At 40.6% G+C, this 13,376-nt stretch overlaps 1 protein-coding gene across 1 annotated transcript in view; it reads right to left on the bottom strand.

Moving 5' to 3' along the window:
• Nucleotides 1-5,241: 5,241 nt before the first annotated feature.
• Nucleotides 5,242-13,376, bottom strand: part of LOC121953195 (otolith matrix protein) — a 9,250-nt gene continuing 1,115 nt past the window's right edge. The window contains exons 3-9 of the mRNA XM_042500130.1: nt 12,537-12,639; nt 12,111-12,296; nt 10,346-10,520; nt 8,259-8,326; nt 6,214-6,398; nt 5,709-5,880; nt 5,242-5,532 (exon numbers count right to left, since the gene is read on the bottom strand). Of these exons, the coding sequence (XP_042356064.1) occupies nt 5,522-5,532; nt 5,709-5,880; nt 6,214-6,398; nt 8,259-8,326; nt 10,346-10,520; nt 12,111-12,296; nt 12,537-12,639 (900 nt within the window). The 3' untranslated portion in view covers nt 5,242-5,521. The remainder of the gene's footprint in view (nt 5,533-5,708; nt 5,881-6,213; nt 6,399-8,258; nt 8,327-10,345; nt 10,521-12,110; nt 12,297-12,536; nt 12,640-13,376) is intronic.

Below are 13,376 nucleotides of genomic sequence, written 5' to 3'. Positions count from 1 at the left end.
ATGATTATTTCCTTTTTTTATATATCTCTTAGTTACTCAGTCTCTCTTTCAAATTTACCGACTAATTTGGAGCAATGTTTGAATGCTGGTTGGGTGGAGACAGACGTTTATTTTTTGGCAGCACATCATTGCATTTAGGGCTAAAATTAGCACATTCATCTGGGTTATGAAGGTTTCGCAACCATTAATGCTGTGTCAGCCTCTGCCAGTTAGCCTACAAGCTAACAAGCAACATAAACAAATAAAAGATGCCGACTACGCAAAGATTCTCATAGGGCTACATCTGCTAGTAGGTGATTCTGGTGCACAGCAGACTCACACTTGTCTGAGTCTGGCTCAAACACAATCTATGTTTCCTCTAACATTAATGTTCAACACGTCCTCATCCCAACTCATCACACGGTGCCGCTCTGTCAGGACCTTCTGTGTCTACTTATGACGTTTTAGGTATCCTACTGTATCAGCTGCTTACGCTCTGGGATGGCGTTTCAGCGATGTCAACAAATGCACATGGTGGGATGACACAGCACAGTCCTTATATTTACACAACAGCGTGGACTATCACAGTGGCTTGGATTAGGCGACAAAGTCAGACTGTTAGGTTTAGGCAAAAGAGGCACATGGTAAGGTGTAGGAAAAACAAACAAACAAACACACATCCACATAGGAAGCAAACTCCAGACTCCTACACGAAAGTCGTTTCTGTTGTTGTTTCTGGAACCCATCCACCTCCCCCACCCATCTTCCCGCCATGTTCCACGTGCTCGTCCACCAAAAGCGCTGACAGAGCGGCGTTATTCAACGAGTTCAGAGTGAGATTGGGCTGTAATGTTAGCCATCACACTGCACACTGCTTTTTCACCAGTCAGTCCAGTGCCGGCAGCAGTGGTAGCTGGGCTGGAGCAAAATTTTATCCCTTAAAATGCAGTGGAGTAGAAGTGTGAGTGGCAAAAAAATGCGAATACATCAAAGTATCGTTTTGAGGTCAGAATATATAAATGTGTTATGTGTATTTTTATTTGACTCCTTCATGATTTTTAGATTTGGTTGTTACTGTCAAACTGGGGAAAGTCTGTTGCATAAGAGTATGGTTTCTTGATGTCTTTATTTCCATTTTTCATTTCTATTAGCTGTTATTTTGCCGTTTATATAAGTGCAAAATTATTAAATGACTAGTCAATTTGTCCCACTGGCATCACACACTTTCCTCTCTTACAAACCCTCCTCCTGGTTGAGAGGGCTGTACTAAGGCCACATTAGTCGTTTTTATTTAGTGCATTACAGCAAAATGGCCAGCGAGAGGGCTGAGGACTGAGAGCGATTACAGCACTCTGCTGCAATGCAGTTTAATCTACAGTATCTGTTTGCTGCTAAATGGTACTCCTCCGTCACAGACACAGACTTCCTCTAAAGGATTAATGTTGTAAACGAGGTGAAGCAGTGCCAGCAGGGGCATTTGGTGCACGCTGAGTAGAGGTCTGTCTGTGCGCAAGGACCACCTATGAGGATTTTGTGTCTCTGATTCACCTGTCTACCTGGGAGGTGCTTTTCTCCATCCGAGTGAGCACCTGAGTCTCTGTATGTGGGGCTTTGTGTGTGTGACCTCCATTTTTTCTCTACGTGCTAATTCCTCTCCTCGTTCTCTCCTTCCTTCCCCAAATGACCGAGAGGGAGCGAACAGCCTATTTCTGAGTGAATGTGAGTGCAGAAAGACTGAGAGCAAGAGGAAAGAGTGTGAGATGGACCAAGAGAGATGGTATCGAGCATTATTCATTTCCACACAGATTTCATGTAGCTGTTTCAGGATAATTAGAAGTCAGCGAGAAAGGACCAGAGAGGATTATTTTCTTTATCAACATTCATTTAATTGGTTGGAAAAAAAAAAAGATTTGCAGCACTACACGTTCAAGCTTTGAGGAGTATTTACATTATTTGAAGGCTGTCAGACAACAGTAGAAACAGCACCAACGGTACAAACCAGAGTTGAATTAGTACAACAGATATGCCTTTTACCCTTTGCAAATGAGGTGCAAAATATTGCTCCTCTCAAGAATTACTGCATCTTCCATCTTGTGCATTCACACTTGGGGAGTTTTTTGCCATTAAGAGCCAAAATGTAACACATACGGTGATGAAATGTGACTATTTTCCTGCAAAGTCCTGCAAAAACTGTCCCCAGTAAGACTGTAAATATACTGAACAAAAGCTTAAAAGCAACAATTTTATTTTTGCTCTCATGTTTTACAGGTTTGAGTTAAAGATATAAGACTCTTTTTCATGCTCTCAATAGATATATTTCTCAGCATCACTACAACACAAGTGTGCCTTGGGATGGCCAAAATAAAAGGGCACATTGAAACGTGCAGTTTGATCACACAACACAAAAACACAGATTTCCCAAGTTTTGAGGGAGCATGCCATTGGTATGCTGACTGCAGCAAGTCCATCAGAGTTGTTGCCCTTGAACTGACTGTCATTTCATGTCCAAGGTTGTTTCCATGAATTTGACAGTACATACAACCAGCCTCACAACCGTAGACCACATGTAATCACACCAGCTCTGGACCTCCACATCCAACATTTTCACCTTCAAGATTGTCTGAGACCAGCCACCTGAACAGCTGATGCACAACCTAAAGAATTTCTGCAGAAACTGTGTCGAAAGCTCATCTGCATGCTCATTGTCGTCACCAGGGCCTTGACCTGATAGCTTTTCGTCATCATAACCAACTTGCTGGGTTGTGAAGCTGGTTAGATGTACTGCCAATTTTATGGAAAGGACACTGGAGACCAGCTGTTGCATCAGCTGTTCAGGTAGCTGATCTCAACTAATCTTGCAGATGAAGAAGCTGGATGTGGAGGTCCTGAGTTGGTGTGGCCACATCTTGGTGGTGAGGCTGGTTGGATGTACTGCCAAATTCATGGAAACATTATTAGAGATTATAGCAGTTAAATGAATATTCAGTTTGCCGCATATTTTAGTGTGGCTTTTTCTTGTGACCATCTCAAGGCACACCTGTGTATTAATGATGCAGTGTCTTGATATGACACACCTGTCAAGTGGATGGATTATCTTGGGAAAGTGCTCACTAACAGGTTTAAAAAAAATTGTGGCCATAATTTTAGAAAAATGTATGTAACGAGTGCATAAACAAGCCCAAGATCTTTAACTTAAACCTTTGAAAGTAAGACCAAAACAAAAGTGTTGTTTTTAAATATCTTGTTCAGTGCACATACCGGTATTTGTACCTGTTGTATTAGTTCTAACTCACTGGGTTTCTTGCAGTACGAGAGGGTCAAACACCACAGTTTGACTAGGAGAACTTCATCCGATTTATCCGTTCAATGCCGAGCTCTGTGGTGCTGAGCGCAAAGAAAATAACAAAGGTGGAGATGACAACTAAAGCCCATAATTACAGTCCGTTATACATTTTACAGTACATGATTCTGTAGGTAAAGTGAGGCTTCAAACAGGCTTCTGATTTAGCCGTGATTCTTTCATTACACTTCCCTAAAAATATCAGAAAAATAAATTGATATTTTGACGATCTTCATAGCACATTAACTGAGTAATACCTTTTTTTCATGACAATTATTTGATAATAGTATAACACACTGCGCTGACATCCTCCTGTTAGTAACTTCTATCATTATCAGTATCTCGCTGTTCTTAACAATCTTAAAGTAATGAGAAATTGTAGAAAAACGAAGCAGGAGTCCTTTACGTGTTGAAGCAGGACAGATAAAGCAGGCATTGGAGAGCTTTTTGGGAGTTGTTGTCACAGATGAGAAAAATATCAAGGCTTTTAAACAAAAAGACGCACTCAGGGTTCACTGGAGGCAGCCCAAGCCCTAATCCAGTTTCTCCTCTAACTGTATACTGTAACAATACACTGCGAGCTGGCATCGTCCGGTCCACCATACCAGATGTGAGAAAGCAGTGATCCAAAAGTCCTAAGCTATACAAGCCATGGGAAAGCACCAAAAAACTAACACATGAGCACATAAACGTACAGACACAAGCACACACACACACTTTTTCTCACTTGCACACAAACAATATGATATGCCAGACTGCCAATTAGGACAATAATGGCTGTGGGAAAAAGTCTATACTCACACACACACTCACACACACACACATACAGTAACTGAGACGTCTAAGCTCAGAGTTAATAGCACCCAGTTGTTCAGTGCCAGAGAAAGACCCTGTGGGAGGAGGGAGGGAGGGTGTATGGGTGGTGCTGAAGCTCAGACTAATGCAACACAGTTTTCTAACAAACAAACAGGGTAGAAAACTTACTTTTTATGTATATATCAATACTGGGGGAAATGTTTCGTGTTTATGTCAAAATTCTCTTCGCTTTACCTGATGAAGGTCTAAGGACCAAAATGTTGTGTATTTAAATAAAATTTATTGCAAGTAATAGGACACGGTGCATGAATTTGCTTCTCTTAACTACACCATTTTCCTCCTATGCGCCTGTCTACAGGTTACTGGAGGTGTGTGGGAGCCTCCACATTCTAGCAAAATCCTCTTTTTAAAAAGCTTTAAAAAGAGACAATCTGGCAATAATATAAGAACTACAACAACTGCTAACCTATTTTATTTTTCTCTATTTCCAAATCTTCTTCCTTGTGTCCTTTTTAAACCTAAGCTTAATTTTGGGCACTTTTTTTTTTTTTTTTTTAGTTTTTCCAAGCATATTAGCCCCTCTTAGTGATGTTCAGCCAAATTGTCCTAAATGTTGACACTGTACTTTTCTGCAAACCATGTATATGTTACATTTGTATGTTGCATACATCAGGGTTCCGAAAAAGAAAGAAATCAAAAGGAGAGAAAGCAAACTGACTTTGTAAAAAAAACAAAAATTAAAAAGTTGCCTAAGAGAGGCATGGATCAGGGGAGACGAAGCACGGGGTGGCCACAGAGACTGCTTATGCATAGGACCCAGAATTTGGTGCTACACCCCTGTCTGTAGCAGGCCACTGTTCAAGATTGACAACAAAACAAAACAAAATCAATTGTTTTTTAACGACAGTTCTGGACATTAACAATTGTGTTTGTGGCAACCAAACAGGTTATTTTAAGCCAAAACATGTTTTTTGTGCCAAACCCTAACCACATATTAACTAAAGCATTGCCACAATAAAACATTGAAACTTTAAACACAGTTTCAACACATATTTTCGATATAAAACACATAAAAGTAACATCCCCGTGTTTTTGCAGAAGCATACAGTGCCAACATTTATTCTGGTGATTGAGTTGTGATGACCTACCCTGCCAGCCAGCACTCTAAAGTGAAGCACTAGGTTGAGGAAGGACGAGGACATAATAATAAAGAATCTAGTGAAATGCAGGGAGGAAACAAACACATGACGCAAAGCAAAGAGGATGCGAGATGGCGAGACAGAGTGGCAGAAGAACACAGATGGCGGTGAGGGAAGGCAGAAGGGGAGGACAGAGACAGAGGGATGGGATGGAAGTTGATGTGCGGGATGTCTTCCTCCTGCTCCATCAGCAGAAGCCTGTTGGAGGGAAAGCACAGTAATGAGAACAGCTGCAGTGGATACACACAAACACACACACACACAAAGGAGAACACACTCCTCCACACACTCCAGCCACTTAGCCATCCGCTTTATCAGCAGATCCACATAAACACACTTTTTACACACGAGGAAAAAGACGCCATCGCTCTTACCCTCACACTCGAAGGCTTGCAGCGCGGTGGTATAAGTGGGGCCCAGCCAAGAGGTGTAGCTACCCAGAACCCTCTGCAGGTGGTGGGTGGCATCACTGAAGAGCAGATCGGATTCGCCATAGCCTGCTGAGCTGAACAGGCGGAAGCCCTCGGTGGCATTGCCAAATGCATTCTGCAGGAAAGAGAAAGTGTGTGACAAGAGTTAATGCATGAGGGCATGCATGGATGTGCGTTGGCGTGCTCTGTGTATGTGTGTGTGTTTTCTTTGAGTCTGTGTGTGTGTGTGTGTAGCCAGGGGAACAGTACAGGACGTATCAGTCATCCTGGCATCTCCCATGAACACACACACTTTGTAAAGAAGGATGACAGTTTAGCAGATACCTGTGCTCTGAGACGTGCTGATCAATAACACGGACTCCACAGAGATGAGACAGACGTAAACACACATATCTGGAGAATAACACACACTCAAACACTCATACAGCTGATTTCTGTTCACACCCACCTGTAAACGTTCCAGGTACTTCCAGACGCGGCACTTGTCCTCCATGCGCACCACCACAGCGTTAGCAGGGACAGCGGCCAGGTGGCATCGCTCAAACTCATCCAAACCCGCCTCAGTTCCATCAGGGCAAAGCAGCTTCAAGTCCTCCAGCTCCAGATCCAGAGCCCAGGACTCCTGGTTCTTACCTGTGCAGGAGAGGAGTGAAGGTGTGTCAGATTTCAAGTCAAGCCCAACTACCACTCAGAGAGTATCAGCAGCAGTATCATATACTCAAATATGGTTAATAATAATTTATAATTATAACTTTTAAGGACAAAATATTCCTCCTTAAAATTAAATGCTTAATTCATAAGTAGATGCACCATTGCTCAAATGACCACCTACTGCAAACCCTGTTGGCCATTGTTTATATGCATATCAAGTTCTGGATTTGTCCTCATGTTGACCCCTTGTGCATGGGACTTTAGTGAGAGCTATGGACTATTTCAAACTTGACAACATTACAGTTTGAACAAAACTAAGTGAACTTTCTGTTGGAAATTTTGTTGATGCAATAACTGACAGGAAGTAAACGGAGACCATAACTTTTGGCGTAGCAACAAAATAGCAATAAACACAGCCAATACTGTGTATGTCAAGAGTTTGGAGGGTGGCATCTCCAAAACAAACAAAAAAAAAGTGTAAGGAAAGAGTACACCATGTCTTTATTTGCTTAACAGAAGCTGCAAACGTTAGAATCCTTGGCTAACTAGCTTACTGCCTACAGTAGCTTATCCCAGAGGGCAATGGGCACATTGTTAGCTATCTACATCACTCCCTGCTGAAAAAAAACAGCTTGACTACCTGAAGATGGTTAAGCTGGCTGACCAGCTTTGTTTTACATGTTTTCGCATAATAAGGTATGTTTTTGCATCATTTTTGATGGTTTATCTGGTCATACCAGCTTGTAAGGTCACTCTACCTGTTTTATCCATTGAAGTTCCTGTAAAAATGAAACCAGATCGATGCCATTGGAATATATACTTCCTCCAAGTTAAATCAACCAGCTTCCACCCAGTGCAAGAATTTCTGAAAAAATACTACCCTTTTAGATTGTATGCATCATTAATATATATGTATCAGCCAAGATTTTAAGTTACCCAACAGCTCAAGAATTACTGTAATTTGTTGGGATTTGATCACTCAACCATTGACACATTTTTCAAATAGTTTATTCCTCATTTAGGGCAGATTCTCTGTTGACACAAACTCCCATCTACCCAAACAAATAATTAGTTGCAAAAAATAGACCACCTTGAAGCTACTTTCTCCTCTCCCCAGACAACAGCACAGACCTCCTGTGTTTTCTTGACCTCCGTTAATTGGTCTGACTCTGGACATTTCGGAACCATATGAGAAAGCATGCTTCGTTAAACAGCTGCAGTGTTTGTGGAGCTGGCGTCAAACTGCTCCTTCTCGGCTGCACCGGCAGAGTCTGTGTAGCGTGACTGTGATAATGATCACCATTAATTTTGGATGTTGCCCAAAGCGGAGGAGCAGATGCAGCAAACAGAGAATTAGGGCATTTCTCTACTGGACAAAAATGTCTGAGCCGCTGTCTGTCCCTTCATGTCTGCATGATATCTGTTTCTCACTTTTGGTCCTTTTTATTTTTATCTCTCTTTTTGCCCACCTCTGTCTCATTAACACTCAGAAACATATCTCATGCTGTTGTTGTTCTTTGTTATTCTCACTATTGTCTTTCTGTTTTTTCTTTTTTTTTCATGTGTCTTTGGGTGACTTGATGGTGCTTATAAATAAAATCTAATCAATAATTATATCATGTACCATATAAACACTGTAATCTGCCCATTATAGTCTGCATGCAGCACACTGTAGAAGACTCTAAAATATTGTGAAACACTGACATCCTGTGTCTTCACTCAGACTAGCACTCTGCCTCTCTCTGCTGGCCCTAAATAACCTCATCATGCATGATTTAAAATATAAAATTATATCATTATGTAACAAGTGGTGTTGTCCTTAAAATGCACCATAACACTGACCGTCCATGTTTTCAAAGACCGTTGTGTGTTTGACAAAGGCCACATCCCCGAGGTTCTCCGCCACACACCTGAAAGAAAAACACGCATGAAAATCAGACAAATATTCTCTAAAAATAGATGAATAAAGTGGAAATCAGCCCATGTGGGAGTGTGTTATTGTAACAGCATGACTCTCTCAAGAGTATAAGTAAACTCCCTCAGCTGCCTATTGTTGCACTTCAAGAATAAGTAACAGCCCCTGTAGCTCCTTTATTCCCATCTAAAAAACACTTAACTACAACATTTACTGTCACTGCAACACAGTAATATGTAAATAAAATCATGACATTAGGAATTCTAACATGCAGACAATGAGTGAAACAGTAAAAAAAAAAATAAACTGCAGCACACAGGACCATTCAAGATGTTTATTCTGTTTTCTATCTGTGATTATTGTAATAATACAGTGATTATGCAGTGAATATACCATAACATGGAAGTGACAGACAAAAAGTCGATTCATTAAAGGGACAGTTCACCCCAAAATCAAGAACTCTAAATCATCAAAAAATCTAGAGATTTTTGCCTTCTCTCCAAAATAATAAAGCTAGATGTCATTTGACTGAAAGGCCCAAACACAATAAAAATCAACATCGAAGAACTAGCGGTGACAAAGCTGACTGTGGTGTCGCCTCACGTTGCATATGTCCGGGCCAAAAGGTTGCAGTTTAAATCGCAAAGACTAATACAGACGGCCAATCAGCATGTACGTTCTGCGCTTAAAGGCAAGGAAATAACTCTCCATACTCGCAGATGGTGCTCATCTGTAATCATCATTCAAAAAGGGGGGAAACCTGGAGATCATCTACTAGTTGTCCAGTGAGTTAGCACATTAACAGCACAATCTAATGTTAAAGCATGTTAACCCCAACGCCAGTGATCAACACAAACCATCGAGAAATGTTTCTGCTAAAGAGCTCAATGTCGAAAGAGAAATAATCTTATCATGTAGAACAAGTTTGTTTTAATCTTTACTTCCTTTTGATCTGAGCTCTGTTTACTTTCTTCACTTGTGTTTCTCTTTTCATCAGCTGAGCTGACTGGCCAATCAGAGTGACTTCATTCACCGTCAGGCTCCACCATCTCAGACGACAACTCAACATGCTTTATTGGCAGAAAAGAAGCCGATAAGGGGTAATAGTGCCGAACACACTGCAAAAACTTGGACAGTAGAAGCTTTCCAACGGCCCAACGTTGACCGGCAGCCAACTGTCAACTGTGTGTCAGGGCTTCAGACACCAACCATATCACTGATGAAGAAGAAAGCATGCAACTCCTTATGGATGACAGGATTGTGCTCATGGTGGCACAGGATGTAAACATTATTGATGTTCTCCTCAGCTGAGCTGTAACGTTAGCCGGCTCAGTGATGCACACTTGCTTCTGCATGGTCATGCGTTGGGTAGGTGTAGTTTGGTAGGAAGAAAATAGTTCCTACATGAAACTGCTCATAATGGATCACATTGAGTAACCAGGTCATGATTTCTGGAAAGAGACTCTGCTGTTGAGTTTTTCAGATGTATTTTTTTTGGCGCTCTGAGCACCTCAAGTCTTGTGCCATCTAGTTTCATTATGCTGGAGAGTAAACAGATATCTCTGTGGCCGACATCGCCAACACTTGGCAGCTCACACCAAAACAATAGACTGATAAATAGCACTACAGGTAAGATTTTGAGTTGAACTTTCCCTTTGGTAATCTATTTATAGTGTTATCTGACACATCAGTAATGCTTGTTTTTACAGCTCAGTTGCTAGAATAAAATGTTGGCATCATAAATTTCTGCAAATTACAGATTTGTTGCATTTGTACAATTGAGCTGAGTTTCGAAAGGACATTTTGTCTGTCACCATGTTATTTCATATTCACTGTGCAATCTCTACTATCATCACTCTATTCACTTTTATTCATAACAGGCAGTCATGATACTATTTTTTGTTGATGGAGACAATAGGCTGAAATAGACGCACATGCAGAGGTCATAAGAACTCCTCCACCTCTGAGTGTCATTAGTGTATTGTTCCTCATATGATTAGAGTGAATGTTGTACCTCAGCGCCCCTGCCTCTCCGTAGTGTCTCTCTCTGTGGTTGTTGGCACAGATGTGTCTGTCGTTCTCGTCTCCTATGCAGGCCTCGCACAGGTTCTTGGGGTTATTGCCTCTCGGGTCATGCTGTGCGTCTTTAACACCCGGCACGCAGCTGTAACCAAAGAAGTTGCCAACAGCTGAAAAAGACAAAGAATGAGTTAGAGGAAGAATAGGAAGGGCTAAAGGGGAGGACTCATTTTTAATTAAAAAGCCTCTAATTAGCCACTTCTAACCTATCATGCACTCCCCTTGAATTAATGATATAAAGTCCACTCAAGACAAGTGTAGTGGAAAAACTTTCAGCTCGAAGGGTCAAACTAGGGTTAACCCTTTGAGCTGAAACACTTTGATTAATGATGACTGATTAAAAATTACTAACATTCTTTTCTAGTTTGTGCAGATTTGCCTTTTTTATGTGACAGTAAACTGAGTATATTTTGGATTCAGACTGGACAGCACCTTGGCTTTAGGAAACAACAGCCAATTTTAACATTTTATGTACCAAATGATTCATCAATGAATGGAAAATATTGTCAGATTAATTGATAAGGAAATTTATATTTAGTTGCATTAGTTAGGGTCTTCGAGTACTTGAGAACCACAATGGAAATAAAATTATAAGGTAGCAGAATTTTTAGTGATTTGTTGCCATTTTTCCAGCCAGAATAGTGCCACAAAAAGTGATTGCTTTTTACCAAGCTATCGGTTTGTTTTTCTGCCTTGATTGTGCCACAAAACTGTTTTTTTAGAGTCCAAACATGATCTTTTCCTAACCAAAACCAAGCTTATTTTTGTGCCTAATTGTAACCACATATTAGTTTCATGCATGAGCTACATAATAGCATACAACTGTAACATATCTGTGGTTTGAATAATTATACAATGCCAGTATTTTCTTTGAAAGATCGAGTTTCAAAAAAGAAAAAAGATCTATCTCAAGTCTATCTCTCGATACTTTCCAATACTACAATACTTCCCTGTCTGTGGCTCCCGGTCCCAATTGAATTTATTCCTACTGTGGATGGAAAACTTTTAAAATTAGCTGCAATAGTTTCATTTTTCAAAAAGAGTGAGCTGGATACTATAGTTTTTAGAAAACATCATTGAAACTAGAGTAATTGTTGTTCTGTTAAAGCTCTAGTGAATATTTACAGTTGTAAGACTCAGAATAAACTACAGTACCCATGTTTATCACATCAGGACATTTCAGCCAGTGCAACACTGTGTCTCATTTGTGTGTTTCTGAACGACAGAGGAGCTCCATGTGGCAAAGTTCACTGTAATATGTATCAGATTTGAAATGTGAAGAAGATACTTGTTAGTGGGATCAATTAATCGTTGTCTTATGAGATTTTTTGACAATAAGAAAATGAGATAAATATCGCCGGCCTTATCCTTTAAAAAATGTTCATCTTTTTCATCTTGCTTCTCTCTCTCTTGAGGAAATTACGATCCTTAAATATGTCTTTGAGTTCATTGTCACACACACACACACACACACACACACACACACACACACACACACACACACTCACACACTCACAGAGACAGATGCACTGTTCTCTGACTGACTCTTCTCCTCTTACTTCCAGTCTCCTCCATTCCTTCACTCTTCGTTCCACATCACTGCTTCACCCTTCCTCCCTCTGAGCTTCTCCTATAGTTACACACATTCATACATCGACTCACCTCTCCTGCCTCCCTTTATCCATCCCATTAGGTCTTACCTCTGGGGAAGTTGCACTGCTCCCCTACGCTGACCTGGGAGGTGTTGACCAGGTAGCCAATAGGAACAGTCCACCCCACTGTGGTCCGTATGCCAGGGTGACAGGAGCTGCGTTCATGCATCTCCAGCAGGGACAGGTCTGAGGAGGAGCGACGTGCCATCGCCACTACGTAGTAACTAACACCATCTGGAGAAAGCAAATGGGAATAATTTGTCAGATCAGAGAAGCGTGGTGGTGGTGGTGGTGGGGGGGATGAGAAAATGATTAATAAAGATACAAGAAACAAAGAAAAATGTGTCCAGCAAGCTGAACATACTGCTTTGGGTGTAACCATGACCTTCTCTTCAGTGACTAACATTAGTTAAGCTGCTGAGGGTTTGGCAGCTTCCTGTATTACCTGCTGCAAGGCTCAAATGTGTGACTTACCCACTCCGTTGTGGGACTCTCCTGCAGCCAGCTCCAGGCCTTGGCAGAGGCCAGCAGCGTAGATGTCATCTGCAAACATGGAGGCTGCATCTGCTGTCCCATTCTGACAAAAACACATTTATATTGTTAACCCACTTGTGCACCAAGACTATATTTAGTAGGATGAGGAAAAAAGGCCACATTTGTTTTGATTGATCTAAAGTCTTCAAATCGGGTAAAGACACTATTTGGGCAATTCTCTAACAGTAAAACTTTGACATTTTTAGATCACACAAAAGAATCACACTTTTACAAACAGGAAATGTCAGGATTTTTGGAAAATGATGGAAAACACTAACATTGTGTTCGTTAAATGTCTTCAAAGTGTTTTATGTTTTTTATGTTTTCATAGACACCAAATACTTGATTGTGCTCGCAAAAAGAAATTAAGGGTTGCTCTGTATAATAAGAAAAAAATGTAAACATGTATGTAAAACCTTATATCAGGAGCTTATCCACTGAGGCTTAAAAAAAACTTTTAGAGCCTAAACAAAGCCCCACAGTGGTCAAAACATGTTGGCTCTTTTAATAATTTAGTCACAGGAAGAAAGGCTTTTTAATATATTTTTCCTCATCATTGACATATTTTTGGAGGGACTTGATTGTGCTTATTTTGGCTTTCCATTTTCTTTCTACACAGTTTAGTCTGTGGGCACATAAAGGAACCTTTTTTCCTACAATATAATTAAATGTAAAGGAAAAAAACAGTAGTCCTACTAAATAAAGTATAAGAAAATATCTCTTTTCAGCCACGTTTTAACGTTTGATTAATTTCAGATTTGTTTTTCTTTTCAGATGTGT

Source organism: Plectropomus leopardus, chromosome 14, assembly GCF_008729295.1.
Source record: "Plectropomus leopardus isolate mb chromosome 14, YSFRI_Pleo_2.0, whole genome shotgun sequence".
Classification (NCBI taxonomy): Eukaryota; Metazoa; Chordata; class Actinopteri; order Perciformes; family Serranidae; genus Plectropomus; species Plectropomus leopardus.
Note: the sequence above shows the minus strand (reverse complement) of the source record. Positions and strands in the feature narration are given on the sequence as shown.